A 14,182-nucleotide genomic window follows, 5' to 3' on the forward strand; every position below is an offset into this window, starting at 1 on the left:
AGAGGCTTCTGGGCCCACTGGGGCAGGGGCCAGCTTGCAGGAGCGAGGGGCAGGAGGTGGGGGTGGCGGGACAAGCTCCATTCAGAAGCCCAGCAATGAAGGATGCCCTAGAGCAGCAGTCCCCAGCCTTTTAGGCACCAGAGACCTGTTTTGTGGAAGACAATTTTTCCATGAATGGGGGATGGGAGAGGGGAGTTTGGGGACGATTCAAGCACATGAAATTTACTGTGCACTTTATGATTATTACACCAGCTCCACCTCAGATTATCAGCCATTAGATCTCAGAAGCTGGGGACCCCTGCCCTAGGGAAATAGGACGGGGGAAGGAGATACAGTTGGTCCCCATAGGATGCTGGAGAGCTTGGGAGCTGGGAGAGGAGAGCCCAGGGTCTTTTGCTCCCTGCAGAGGATAGGTAGGGACTCGGGACAAAGGGAGAAGGTTTGGGACAAGCTGAAGGATTGTGGGGCCAGGTACCTGTTAAGGGCAAGGGAAGGATGCCGGGGACGAACTAGCAGCCACAGTCCTGCAGGCTCCCATCACAGGGGCTCTGACTTCGGATGCTCGGGACTGAAGCCCCCAGATGCAGGGGAGTGGAGTGAGGATGATGAACCCAGCACCGATCCTTGGTGAGGCAGGCAGGCAGCATCCTTTGTTTCACAGCCCCCTGAAGCAGGTGCCGAGAGCAAGTCGCATGTCAATTTAATTCAACCGATATTTATTGAGCGCCTACTCTGTGCCAGGCTCTGGGGACACAGCTGAGAACAAAACAAAGGCCCTCGCTAATCTGAAACAGATCAGTAACTTACACAACCTGCTGAAAGAAGAGGCTTTGGTACAAAAACACAGTGGGGTAGAAGGGATGGGGAGTCAGGAGGTGTCCTTTTAAATGGGAGGGAGGTGGGAGGAGCATGTGCAAAGGCCCTGTGGTGGGAGTTAGCCTAAATGTTGAAGGAGCAGTGAGGATGCTGGCGGAGGAGAACCTGGGGCGATACAGCCTGCAGGAGGGGTCCACACGATCAGAAAGAAGCCTGTGGGACTCCGGCTTTTTCCCTGAGCTGGAAGGAAACTTCTGGGGGTCTTAGGCAGTGAAGAGGAAGACCTGGGTGAGCAAGGAGGGGGCCTGCACCAAGGCTGAAGCAGGAGGGGGTGAGAGGTGAGGGGATTCTGAATGTGGCTTGACTGGGACCTTGGCTCTTTCTGATGGGTTTGGGAAGGGATTGGTGAGAGAAAGGTGGCGAGGGTGACGCCCTGTCGACCTGAGCAGCCTGGAGGCAGAAGCCTGAGTTCCCATGAGGAGAGGTTGGGTAGGCAGCTGTGCGCTGGCCCAGAGTTCTGAGGAAGGGTTTGGGGGAGAGAAAAATATCGGGGTGGTGCCAGGGAGAGCGAACAGCTGAGTGGGGGTTCTAGCCCATGTGTCACTCAAGGGGTCAGCTTTGTCCCCACCCTGTTCTGGGCCCCAGGGAACCCTCCATAGGCTCCAAACGTGTGGCTGGGGCTTAGCCTGGCCCTTGACTCTTAGGATTCTGGGTGGCCCATTGTGGGTCTCTCCTCTTTCTCAAGTGGGCCCGAGAATCACATGAGCACGTCTGGCTCTTCCTTTTCTAGACGAGAAACGGGGTGGGCAGGTGAGGTGCTTAACCAGGGGCATTCTAAGATCCTAGTCTGCCTCCCTCCATGGCCCCCCAGAGGTGTGGGGCTGACCATGTCAAATCTGGGGTTGGTGCTACCCCAGCCTCCTAGACCCTGCATGGGGGTGGGGCCGGCAGCTGAGGACCCAAAAAGGCCTCCGGGTGACCTGTCCACCTCCCCCATGAGCTTCTCCAGCCTTCTGTGTACTAGGCCCTATTCTGGACTGAGAACCACGTTCACGGTAGTCCCCTGCCTTGCCCTGCAATATTCCTGAGTAGACGTCTAGGGGTGTTCTCTGCTCCATCAGACCCGAGTCTTCATCTTCAGGCCCTGCCTAGTAAATGCTTCTTATAATGAAGTAGGAAAAAAAAAAACAGGGGAACTATCCATGCCACTTCAGTTCCTGGTACTCAGAGGTGGCGCCGGGCACCAAGTTCTACAACTCCCAGCATCCCTGTTCCACACCTGGAGACCAGAGCCAGCAAGGCCCCGAGGAAAGGGCATGATGCAGGTGGGTGGTAGGGGAGCATTGGCTGCCTGAGCTGAGGTCTCTGTCCTCTGGGGCCAGGATATGGGTCTGTATCAGGAGAGGGTGAGCTGGGGATGGAGGAGCACGCTGGGGTTTCAGGTGTTCCCTGCTGCTCCCTGGAAGGCTGGGCTGCCAGGCGCTGTGCTCCAAAGGGAAGGGGGCTTCTAGCCTCCAAATTGGAGGGCAGGGGATTCTCAGATTGGGAACTCTGAGCACTTGAGGGCAGGCCAGTGGTGACGGCCCGCTGGGCTGAGAGGCAAGGGACGGGCCCTCGGGGATGTTGGTGGGGACACGGGAATGAGCCTGCTGCTTCTGCTTGCTGGGGGTCCTCAGGGTCTTGCTGTGGGTTGGGCTGTTCCTGTGTTCAAGGTGGAGGAGTGATGCAGAAGGGTGCAGCTGGAGGGTGGGCAGGGGCACCCAGGGCCAAGGTGGCAGGCCAACGCTCAGCACGTGGCCAGCCGGTCGCACACCCAGCCATGAAGTTCGCTTCCACAGAAGGCGTCATTCCACTTCCCAGAGCCCAGCATCATCACGCAGTTCTCACCCTGGCCTGCATCGTTGGGCTCCCCTGGCTGCCAGTTGCTGGAGCAGAAAGCCTTCAGGTCAGAGGATGAGGAAGGAGGAAGGGTCCCCTGGGCCCTCCCCACCCCATCACTGGATTCCCATCACAACTCCCAGCAGCCTGGAGATACCACCCTCCCTCCCCCGAGTCTAGTCTGAATCCAAACCCTGACCATCTCCCTTGGGTTCCATCCAGAAGCTCCCCAAGGCACATACCCCCCAAAACCCTCCTCTCCCAAGACAGAAAGGCTCCCCTCCCCTCCTCTACATTCCCCCCATCTTCACCTATAGTCCAGGGGCTGGTTGTCCATCCAGATAAACTCCCCTTCAATGTCCAGGTCCCGAAGGCCAATCCAGGAGCCCCTCCAGTTGGCACGTTTGGTCAGGAAGTCCTGGGGAGGAGGATAGGGCTAGAGGGCTGGGGAGACGTGCCTGGGTTCCCCCGCCCTTACCCCACAGGAGATCGGGGTGGGAATCTGCCACCTCCCCTGCAGAACCCAGGCCCACCTGCTCCTCTGGGCTGTGGATGCTAACCAGCCGCCCGTGCAGATTTTCACAGGCGTACCGGGCCTGGATCCATTTCTTGGCGCCCTCCCCGAAGTAGTAGCACTTCTTTTGGAAATAGATCCATGCCTCGGGGCACGTGTTGCACACAGAGCCTGGGGTGGAGGAGAGGCTGAGGGGGGCAGCCGTGGTGGGCACCATGGTGGGTGCTGTCGTAGTTGCTGTGGTGCTGGGCACCATGGTGGGTGCTGTCGTAGTTGCTGTGGTGCTGGGCACCATGGTGGGTGCTGTAGTGGATGTTGTTGTCGTGGGTACCAAGGTGGATGCTGTGTTGGGTACCATGGAGAGCGCAATGGCGGGTGCCGTGGGTACCACAGACAAAGTGGGTGGCAGCATCTCTCCTGGGGGCTGGGCTGAAAAGCAGATCAACCCCAGGGCCTAACAGAAAGTCTCCTTCTTCCCTGGAGCTCCCGTGTTGATGTACATGTGAGACCATCTCCACGGCAGGGGCACCTCAGCCACCACCACCATCAGCACACACCCCCCCACCAACTGTCAGGAACATCGTGATCACCAGCACCCCCACCACAGGTACCCACAATGGCCAGCAGCATCTCTCCACCACCAACTCCACAGCCAGTGCCAAGCCAGCCACATCTTAGTCTCCAGTGCCAACGGCACGAGGAGGCCAAGACTGCCAGCATCACTTTCCCCACTACCATCCCCACCAACAGCTGCCCCCCACAGTAGCCCTCGCCACCATCATGGCCATCACCCCCCAACCAGCACTCTTGGTGACTTTCTGGGAAACTGAGATGATTTTCTTCTAGTTGGTCAGGGGAGTCTGTAGTGGGGGTGGGGTAGGAAAAGACTGGAGGGCTGGGTCCTGATGATCTCCATCAGGGACCACCGTGGTCTTTCTTTCCTTGCCCCAACCCCAAGGAAACTCTCAGCCAGTCATCACCACCAGCCCTGCCAGCTGGGAGGTTAAAACCACTCTTACTGGACTGACTCTCTGCTTATTTAAGTGAGATTTTCTTAGAGTGAAGTTATGGAGGGCTCCATAGCTTGGGTGGAATTCTTCTAAGGAGCCGTGGGTCCACCAAACTCTGAAGAGCCCTGGGGAGACTTCCCACACATCGGACTGTAACCAGAAGTCAGCCCTCTGGCGGGGGGTGGGGAGAGGGGACAGCATTAAAACAGACGAGGGCATCTCTGGACCTTCAAGATAACTTTGGGGGATGATGCCCTGGCTCTGGGTCACATGATCATGGAGAGACAGCCACCGAGCTGGGCTCAGAACCCAGGCCATGGGGCCAGATTTTGGGGGAGGGAGTCGGGTCAAAACGAATGAGATCCAGGTTCCGGTGTAGGGGAAGGGCACGGTGGGGTTTCTTGCTGGGATTCCCACAGCCACCCCAGGTCCCAGGGGACAGGACTCCACACAGAGCAGAGATCCTTCCTCTTCTCTGACCCAGCAGGGGCTTCCCAGAGGGGTGAGGGGGTGGGTCTTCAGGCAGGAACCCCCAGCTTCCACCCCAGGTTCCAGGCACAGTGATTGAACACTTTCTGCACTTTGCTGGGACCACCCCTATGACCCTCGGGACTGCCAACATCATCTCTCTCATTGTCACCCCTGGGAAGACCCCACGGTTCCCCTGGTCTGCACTGCTGCGAGGTTACTCCCCCTTTTGCCCCCTGGCTGGGTCAGACAGTCCTCCATGAGGGCTGTGGCTGAGGGCCTCCTACCCACGACCCTCTCCTGAGTGGAGATGGGCAGAGGTGAGATCAGTAAAGAGAACCCATTTTTGGTGAATGCTCAATGTCTTTACCTGGAGGAGGAAAAAGCTTGGAAGCCCCCCACCCAGGTCAGTGGAGGGGAGCTGCTGGAATCAGAAAGGGTTTTCTCTGGTGTCCCCATGTGGGTCCAGCCACACACACGAGCACACACCCATCCACACTGTCATGCTCACACCTCTACTGCAGGCTGGAACAGGTTGCACCCAAGGTCTCTTGCATGAGCCAACAAGCCCCCTCCCCCACCCCACCCCCACCCCCCAACAGAGGCGCATGCTCACCGTTGGCAGCGCGTAGCTCGATCCACAACTTTCCCACCTCCTCTTGGAGTCTTCCCAGTGAATCCAAAGCCTGACGCATCTCATTCAAGCCTTGAGTGGTTGGGTCAGGGGTAGGGAGGTAGGAGTCAAGGTGTTTGTTTTTAATTTGCGGAGGGGCGGGGCACAGATCCAGGCATACCTCCCTGCCCCCTACCCCCTGTTCCTCCCCAGCTGCTCACCGCGGGACTTCAGGTCACTCAGGTCAGCTCGAAGACCATCCAGGTTCCAGGAGAGCTCAGACTCTGATGGGGGTGGTGGCGGGGGCAGGACTGGTGTCAGGGATGATGCCCCCGAGCTGTACAGCCCCGCCTTTGCTCTAGAACCCAAGGCCACACCCCACCCCGCCCCCAGCTCTCACCCTGAGATTCCATTCTCTTCTGTTCAGTTTGGATTCGTTCCATGTCCTGCATCATCTGGGCAGCTGGTTGCAGGGGAGGGGGCTCAGATCAGATCAGATCAGTCGCTCAGTCGTGTCGGACTCTTTGCAACCCCATGAATCGCAGCATGCCAGGCCTCCCTGTCCATCACCAACTCCCGGAGTTCACTCAGACTCACGTCCATCGAGTCAGTGATGCCATCCAGCCATCTCATCCTCTGTCATCCCCTTCTCCTCCTGCCCCCAATCCCTCCCAGCATCAGAGTCTTTTCCAATAGGTCAACTCTTCGCATGAGGTGGCAGTGGTAAGCAAATTCTCAGACTCACCCCTCAGTAGTCCCTTCCTGACACCTCCTCTCCCACTCTCCACCCCCCAACCCCGCCACCAGCGTGGTCTCTTCGCCTGAGTCTTTAGAGTCACCTGCCCATTTTGCAACTCATGGAGGGCTGGAGCCCTGTGTCCACATGTTCATCCATCCTCCTTAGACCCCAAGCTCAGCTCACTCACCCTGGGATTTCTGGGCCATCTGGTCACCCTTTTGTCTTTCCAAGTCTTTGGACACCTGAGAGACTGGAGCAGGGGAAGAGAAGACCTGTTGAGCTAAGAGCGCAGGCTGGCGAATCACCCCCCACCCCATCCCAAGTGCACAGACCCCCAACACATCATCTGGATGACCGCAGCTGTTGCTTAATTTAAAAGCAATTAAAAATTGTTCTTAATTCCAAGGACACGAGGACAAGCAGATCTGCTTTTATTTCTCTTGGCAGCTAACGCATGTTTTACAAGACAAAGGTCTGTGGCGATCACAGAAAAAGTCTGTGAATGCCATTTTCCCAGCTTCTTTTGCTCCCTTCCTGTTTCAGTGTCACATTTTGGTGACTCTCGCAATTTTTCAAACTTCTTCATTCTGGCTGTCTCTGTTAGGATGGTCTGTGGTCAGTGATCTTTGGTGTCACTCTGATAATGGTTTTAGGGTACCAGGAACCACACCCATTATGGTGAACTTAATTGATGAGTGTTCTGTGTGTTCTGACTGCTTCACTGACCAGCGGTTCCCCCATCTCTGTCCCTCTTTTGGGGCCTCCCTATCCCCTGAGACACAACAATACTGAAATGAAGTCAATGAATATCCCTACAGCAGCCTCCAAGTGTTCAAGTGAAAGGAAGAGTCACATGTGACTCACTTTAAATTAAAAGCTAGGAATGATGAAGTTTAGTGAGGAAGGCACCTGGCAGGCTGAAGTAGACCAAAAGCTAAGCCTTTTGTGCTGAACAGTTAGCTGAGCGGTGAATGCAAAGGAAATGTTCTCGGAGGAAATTAAGAATGCTACTCCAATAAAGACACAAATGATGTGGAAGTGAAACAGCCTCATAGCTAATACTGAGAAAGTTTTCGTGATCTGGAGAGAAGATCAAATCAGCCACAACATTTGATGAAGTCAAAGCCAAAGAAGCCTGAGCGCCATAGAATTGATGCTTTTGAATTGTGGTGCTGGAAAAGACTTGAGAGTTCCTTGGACTGCAAGGAGGTCAAACCAGTTGATTTACTAAAGTAAATCAACCCTAAATATTCATTGGAAGGACTGATGCTGAAGCTGAAGCTCCAATACTTTGGCCACCTGATGCAAACAGCCGACTCATTGTAAAAGACCCTGATGCTGGAAAAGATTGAGGGCAAGAGGAGAAGGGGTCGGCAGAGGATGAGATGGTTGAGATGGCATCACCAACTCAATGGACTTGAATTTGAACAAAGTCTGGGAAATAGTGAAGAACAGGGAAGTCTGGTGTGCTGCAGTCCATGAGGTTGCAAAGAGTTGGACATGACTTAGTGACTGAACAACAACAAAGCCTTCTCTAGAGCAAGGCCCTAACTCTCAGCTGAGAGAGGTGAGGAAGTTGCAGAAGAAAAGTGTTCAGCCTGCAGAAGTTGGTTCATGAGGTTGAAGGAAAGAGGCCGCCCCCATAACATGAAAGAGCAAGAAGAAAGTAGCCAGTGCTGGTGTAGAAGCTTCAGCTGGTTCTCCAGAAGATCTAGCTAATTCATGAAGGTGGCTACACTATACAAGAGATTTTTGTTGCAGATGAAATAGCCTTGTATTGGAAGAACATGCCATCTTTTATAGCTAGAAAGGAAAAGTCAATGCCTGGCATCAAAGCTTCAGAGGATGGAACTTCCCTGTGGTCCAGTGGTTAATAATCAGCCTGCCAACGCAGGGGACATGAGTCCAATCCCTGGTCCAGGGAGATCCCACATGCCTCAGAGCAACAAAGCTACTGCGGCCACGGAGCTTGCACGCCTTAGAGCCTGAGCCCCACGACAAGAGAAGCCCCCACTCTCCACAAGTAGAGAAAGCCTGCGTGCAGCAATGAAGACCCAGAGCAGCCAATAAATAAATAATTTTTTAAAAAGCATCCAAGGATAGGTTGACTCTCTTGTTAGGGGCTAATGCAGCTGGTGACTTTCAGTTGAAGCCAGTACTCATTTAACATTCTGAAAATCCTGGGGCCGTTAAGAACTATGCTAAATCTACTCAGCTCATGGCCTATAAATGGAACAGCAAAGCCTGGATGACAGCACACCTGTTTACAACACGCTTACTGGGTATTTTAAGCCCACTGTTGAGACCTACTGCTTAGAGAAGAAAGATCCTTTCAAAATATGACTGCTCATTGGCAATGTATCCGGCCACGCAAGAAATCTGATGGAGACAGACAAGGAGATTCATGTTGCTTTCATGCCTGCTAACCAGCATCCACGCCATGACCCATAGATCAAGGAGGCATCTTGACTTTCAAGTCTTATTCTTTAAGAAATACATTTCTTAAGACTAGAGCTGCCATTTCGTAAGACTAGGTGGCCCAGATGGTTAAGAATCCTCCGCTTGCAGGAGACCTAGGTTCGATCCCTGAGGGTTGGGAATATCCCCTGGAGGAGGGCATGGTAACCCACTCCAGTATTCTTGCCTGGTCATCCCCATGGACAGAGGAGCCTGGCGGGCTACAGGCCAAGGGATCACAAAGAGTCAGACATGAATGAGCGACTAAGCACACCGAGCGGCCACAGATAGTGATTCCACTGATGGATCTGGGCAAAGTCCGCTGAAAACCTCCTGGAAAGGATTCGCCACTCCAAACGACATGAAGAACAAGTGTGATTCATAGGAAGAGTCAAGCTATCAACGTTAGTGGGAATTTGGGAGGAGTTGATTCCAGCCCTAAAGAGGGTTCAAGACTTCAATGGAAGAAGTCACTACAGATGCGATGGAAACAGCGAGAGAACTCGAATTAGAAGGGGAACCTGAAGATGGGCTTCCCTGGTGGAAAGAGTAGAGACGGTAAAGAGTCTGTCTGCAATGCAGAAGAAGCAGGAGACCCAGGTTCAATCCCTGGGTTGGGAAGATCCCCTGGAGAAGGGAATGGCAACCCATTCCAGTATTCTTACCTGGAGAATTCCATAGACAGAGGAGCTTGGCCGGCTACAGTCCATGGGGTTGCAAAGAGTTGGACATGACTGAGTGACTAACACTTTCACTGAAGATAGGACTAAATTGCTGCCATCTCAGAATAAAACCCTCCACCAGCAAAAAAGATTACAACTCGTTGAAGGCTCAGATGATGATCAGCAATTTTTTTAGCAAGAAGGTATTTTTACATTAAGGTATGTACACTTTTTTTTAGACCTAATGTTATTACACATTTAACAGACCACAGTATCATGTAATCATAACTTCTATATATACTGAGAAACCAAAATATTCCTGTGACTTCCTTTATTGTGACATTGGCTTTATTCTGGAACCAAGCCCTTGATGTGTCTGAGGTCTGCCTGTACTCAGGAAAGTGCAGGCAAGAGTCCAGTGAACCTGTGTACCCTTCCGCCACCCAGAATGAGATGCAAAAGCAGCAGGCATTTCTCAAAAGCTCACTGGACTCAGTTCTGAGCTCTTCAAAAGTCTTTTTTTTTTTTTTTTCCTGCCTCTTAGCACTAACACGATGCCTGTTTTACAGGTGTGGAAGCTGAGGTACAGAGCAGGTAGGTATCAGTTCCATTAGGCACAGCTCAGACCCTCCCCTCCAAGAGTCTCTGGGTTTTCATCCCCCACCCCACCTCCTCAGGCGAGCATAGACTGACCCTTAGATCCTGGGAGAGACCCTGGAGCCCAGACTTTGTCTGTCATCCCACACTAGTCAGTGGCAGAAGCAAGACAAGAGCCTGGTTTCTGCCCCCCTGCTCCCCTGCGCCTCCCCACTCAGCCCCTCCATACCATTCAGGGCAGCGGTCTCCTCCAGCTGTTTTAGATTTCGTGCATTTTCCCAGTCTGGAGCATGGGAGAGGGGGTGGATGAGGGAGAGGAGAGGAGAGAAAGGATATATTTCGGGTGTTCCCATCCATCCACACCCCACCTGCCAGCTGGAGATGGAGGTTTGGGGTGGGAAGTGTCCCAAGGTGGGAGATCAGGGAAATTGGGCTCCCCAGGATCAGAGAGTGGGGGTCAGGGAGGGAACATGAGATGGGGGTCTCGGGGGTTAGGGGTGTCCTCACGCCACAAGAGAAGCAGAGTCAGCAGCCCAGCCCATAGCGCCGTCGTCACCAGTGCCAGCAGGGCCAGCTGCGTTCCCCTAGAGCAGCACGGCCTCCGCCTTCTGGAAAATTTCGTGAATTCTGCCAGGAACACGGGGAGCAACAGGGGGTGAAGGGTGAGGCTAGGCTCCGGCTCGGCCGGACGTCCCATCACCCAGAGTCCTAGGAGCTCGTCCAGAGCCCACAGTGGAGCAGAGGGCCTCAGTGGACCCCGAGCCTCCTCCGGACATTTTACCCACATGCTGCTTTCATGTCCGTCAGCGATCGCCACCACCCCCCATCTTTGTCCGTCTCTGCATCTCTGAGTCTCTTCCTCTGCCAGTCCAGCCCAAAGACGGCTGCTCCTTCTGCCCACACTCCAGCAGCCAGCAAGCCTGACGTGGCGCCATGTCACTATCCAGAGAGATGGGTCTGGGGGCCAGGAGCTGAGATCCCCTGTCCTCCACAGACCCCCCTCCTCAGTTGGCCGACCTATGCCCCTTCTCCCTTGTATGGGTTCAGCTACCCGTCTGCCCCCAATGCTGGTTCCCCACACCAGCTCAGGAAGACTGGGTCCTCCTTCCCGGGCCCCCCGGCCCCCCGCCCCCAGCCCTCACCCTGAGACCTATTCCCTAAACACCAGACACTGGGTCTCAGTTCTTCCCCAAATCCAAACTCTTCCCTCACCCCCTCAGGGCTCCCCCAGAACTCTACCTTGCTGCCCCATTGCAGGCCCGGGTCCCCTCCCCTCAGCCCGGCTGTGAGGAGTCATTGTGTTGGATTCCACTCGTTCTGAGTCCCCTTCATATGGTTGTCGGTCTATCGGGCTCCCCCGTGCCCCAGCTGGAGCTGGGGTTTTTTTTTTTTTTTTTCGGTCTTGAGGGTGTTGAGTCAGGGAAGGGAGTGGCCTGAAGCTTCCTTTGTCTGCCTGGCTCTGTGCCACGAACCCCAGTCAGGGCTCACCTCCCTTCCCTTGCTGGGCTTTTGCTAAAAAATCACTCTTCATTCCAAATAGGGACCTTGGAGCCCCGCTCCTCTCCTGGGTGGAAAATAGGAGGTCAGAGTTCTTGATTTGGCCAGGGTCAGCTTCAGAGAGTTCTCTCACCTGAGTAGGAACTTTCCTCCATGGCAGCACTGCTTGGATTCTCCCAGTGACGGGGTGCTCACTACCTGTCAAGGCAGCCCACTTGACGGGCACAGTGGCGGCTGTTCTGGCTGGGATCTGGGTTTTAACAGGGGGTGAGGGTTAGATGTCAGGTTCTAGTCACTCACACAGGCCAGCACCTGGGACTTGAGTGCAGTGACCATTGGCTGGTTTTGTTTAGTCGATGACTGGAAATCAATGCTGCAGTTAAGTGGGGGATGCAACTGAAGTGGAGGGTGAGCAGCCTGAAGCCAGAGGTGGGCACCCAGGGGTCCATCACACATAAGGCGCAGAGCAGGTGTTCCATCAGTGTGCACCTGAGTCATCTTGGCAAGTGGCTTAACCTCAAAACCAATCTCCTCATCCACCACATGACAAAATTAAGGTATTCTACTCCACAGGGTGCTCTAGGTGAATGTGTAAAGTGCTTTGGGACATAGCAAGCACTGAAAATACCATCAGCTATTGTTACTGTTGCTGCCAGTGCAACCTCAGCCCAAGACTCAATCTTTCTGAGCCTCAGTTTTCCCCTCTGTAAAATGGGGCAACCCATGAGCCAGGGTAGGACCAAATGAGATAACAGTGGACTTAAGGCTTGTGGCACAGCTGCACACAGTGGGTCTTCAGGTCTTAAATATCTATATCAAGCATCCATTCTGTGCCAATTCCTGCTAGGAAATGCAGACTGTGTCACTCAGGCCTCAGCTTCCTTCTCTTCCAACATGCCCAAGGCATTTTTAAAAGTCTCTTGACTCTAAAGTACCTACTAGGTGCTGAAGAGCATGGGCTTTGCCATCAGAGAAGCCTGGGGTCCACCAGCTGCCCTGCCTTGCTGGGTGACGATGGGCAAGTCGCTTCCCCTCTCTGAGTCTCAGAGAAACGGAGAAGGGGTCAGCCAGGCTGTCGCTCAAACTGGGTCTTTTGCCATCCTGGAGGAAGCCAAAGGGGTCACCATCCTGTGGCCAGACATGCCTGAGCCCGTGCTGACCAGACCTGAGGCTGAGTCTTGGCTTCTCCCTAGACAAACGGCTCAGTTTGCCCATCTGTAAGCTGGGGGCGAGCGACAGCACTGGCTTTCCTGGAGGCACATTGGAGGTGCTGGTGCACAGTAGGTGAACTGAGGGACCCAGAGGGGAAGGAATCTGCCCGCCTCACACCGCGGCGGGACTGGTGAACCCAGGTGAGTGACCCAGGTGAGTGACCTCAGAGCCTATTGGCTCCACCCCAGGGAGACATGACCTCCTGGTGTGTGTGTGCTGCCGAGGGCTGGGGTGACAGGGTCCTATGCCAGCCCACCTTTCTAACACAAGACTCCTTCCCCTGCTTACAGCCTTCATATCTCCCCAGGGTCCGGCACGATCAGACCCTCATGCACGCGCCAAGCCCATCTTTCTTGCTCAGTCATGCCAATCAACTGGGTTTCACTTCCCTGAACCTGGCCCCTGCACACACCTGGCAATTCCATCCCCACCTGCCCCCCTGCCCACCATCCGTTCCATAGTCAGTCCTCCTCCTGGTCATTCCCTGAGACTCAGTCCAGAGGTCGTTTCTTCCAGGAAGCCTTTACACTTTCCACAACCATCACACACACACACACACAGTCACAGACTCAGAGGCACGGACACACAATCACATGTGTTGTGCACTCACATGAGTTTTGAATGTGTTGCTGTCCTCTTGGTCAGCTGGGGCCAATGGAGGCAGGAGCCACGGGCTTGGTGAGGAGTTTAAACCCAGAGAGGTACTTTCTCCTGAAACTAGATTCACCCACTGCTTGTATTTTCACAGACCTAATTATGGGCTTGCCACCCGGATAACCCCAGTCCACGCATGGCCTCCTCTGAAGCTCCCTACCACCTGGCCAGGTCTCTGCTATGTTGAGCTCCATCTCTCAGGTGAACAAACTGAGTTCTGAGGCACTAAGTCACCTTCCCAGAGTGCCAAAGGAGCTAAGTGATAGAGTCAGGATTTGAACCCCAAAATGACTAACTCATGACGCTGGGAAGAGGGAGAGAGACAGAGAGAGAGAGATGGAGAGAGGAATGGAGAGAGAGGGGGATGGAGAGAGAGAGGGGTGGAGAGAGAGAGGGATGGAGAGAGAAAGAGAGACAAGGAGATGGAGAGAAGGAGAGAGAGGGAGGGAGGAGAGAGGAAAATAAGGAAGGAGGGAGGGAGGGAAGGATGAAAAAGAAACATACATGAGATAATGTGATAACCTTCCGGTCAAATACTGAGAGTTTTGTTATATGGTTTATTTTAGTAGCAACCCATGTTGGGCACAGTCCTCTGTGTCTTATGCATTAACAAATGTAACATTCCTGACCAACAACCTTATGAGGCAGACCGTTTTGTTACCAATGCTGTCTTACGGATGAAAGATGGGAAGCACAGAGAGGGTAAGTAACTTTCCAAGGTCACACAGCTCACAAATGGCAGAGCCAGGATTTGAACCCAGGTGGTGTGGGTCCTGAGTCTGCAGCCTTCCCCATCATGCACCTAGCTTTGTACTGACAGGGAACTTCCTGACACCGCATGCATCCTGCTCTTCCTCCCTGAAATGTATCTCCTGATCCTTAACCCAGGGCTTCTCAGTGGGGAAACGTCTTGTGCTGAACTCCTGGTTGGGCTGTCTCCCCGCCCCAGGCCTGATGCTCTGCCTCTCAGAAAGATGTCCACCTGTGCCCACCGTGTTCCACTTCCCAACCACGACTAGGCCAGGCTGTCCACCAAGCAGGAAGGGGCTGGCTGGAATGTCCCTG

At 54.2% G+C, this 14,182-nt stretch overlaps 1 protein-coding gene across 4 annotated transcripts; it reads right to left on the minus strand.

Moving 5' to 3' along the window:
* Positions 1 to 695: 695 nt before the first annotated feature.
* On the minus strand, positions 696 to 13,189 carry FCER2 (Fc epsilon receptor II). Of its 4 annotated transcripts, none has more exons than XM_070792902.1 (11): positions 13,074 to 13,189; positions 11,385 to 11,501; positions 10,262 to 10,381; positions 9,984 to 10,037; positions 6,226 to 6,288; positions 5,700 to 5,762; positions 5,521 to 5,583; positions 5,303 to 5,392; positions 3,228 to 3,379; positions 3,006 to 3,112; positions 696 to 2,741 (listed from the first exon to the last, which is right to left on the minus strand). In XM_070792902.1, the coding sequence occupies exons 2-11, from the start codon at positions 11,404 to 11,406 to the stop codon at positions 2,603 to 2,605; spliced, it is 873 nt and encodes a 290-aa protein (XP_070649003.1). In that variant the 5' UTR covers positions 11,407 to 11,501; positions 13,074 to 13,189; the 3' UTR covers positions 696 to 2,602. The 4 variants fall into 4 exon arrangements, with proteins under 4 accessions (XP_070649003.1, XP_070649002.1, XP_019819817.2 ...); XM_070792901.1 differs by having other exon boundaries at positions 3,228 to 3,637; XM_019964258.2 differs by lacking the exons at positions 11,385 to 11,501; positions 13,074 to 13,189 and adding an exon at positions 10,994 to 11,247 and having other exon boundaries at positions 3,228 to 3,637.
* Positions 13,190 to 14,182: the final 993 nt, after the last annotated feature.

This window comes from Bos indicus, chromosome 7 (genome assembly GCF_029378745.1).
Source record: "Bos indicus isolate NIAB-ARS_2022 breed Sahiwal x Tharparkar chromosome 7, NIAB-ARS_B.indTharparkar_mat_pri_1.0, whole genome shotgun sequence".
Classification (NCBI taxonomy): domain Eukaryota; kingdom Metazoa; phylum Chordata; class Mammalia; order Artiodactyla; family Bovidae; genus Bos; species Bos indicus.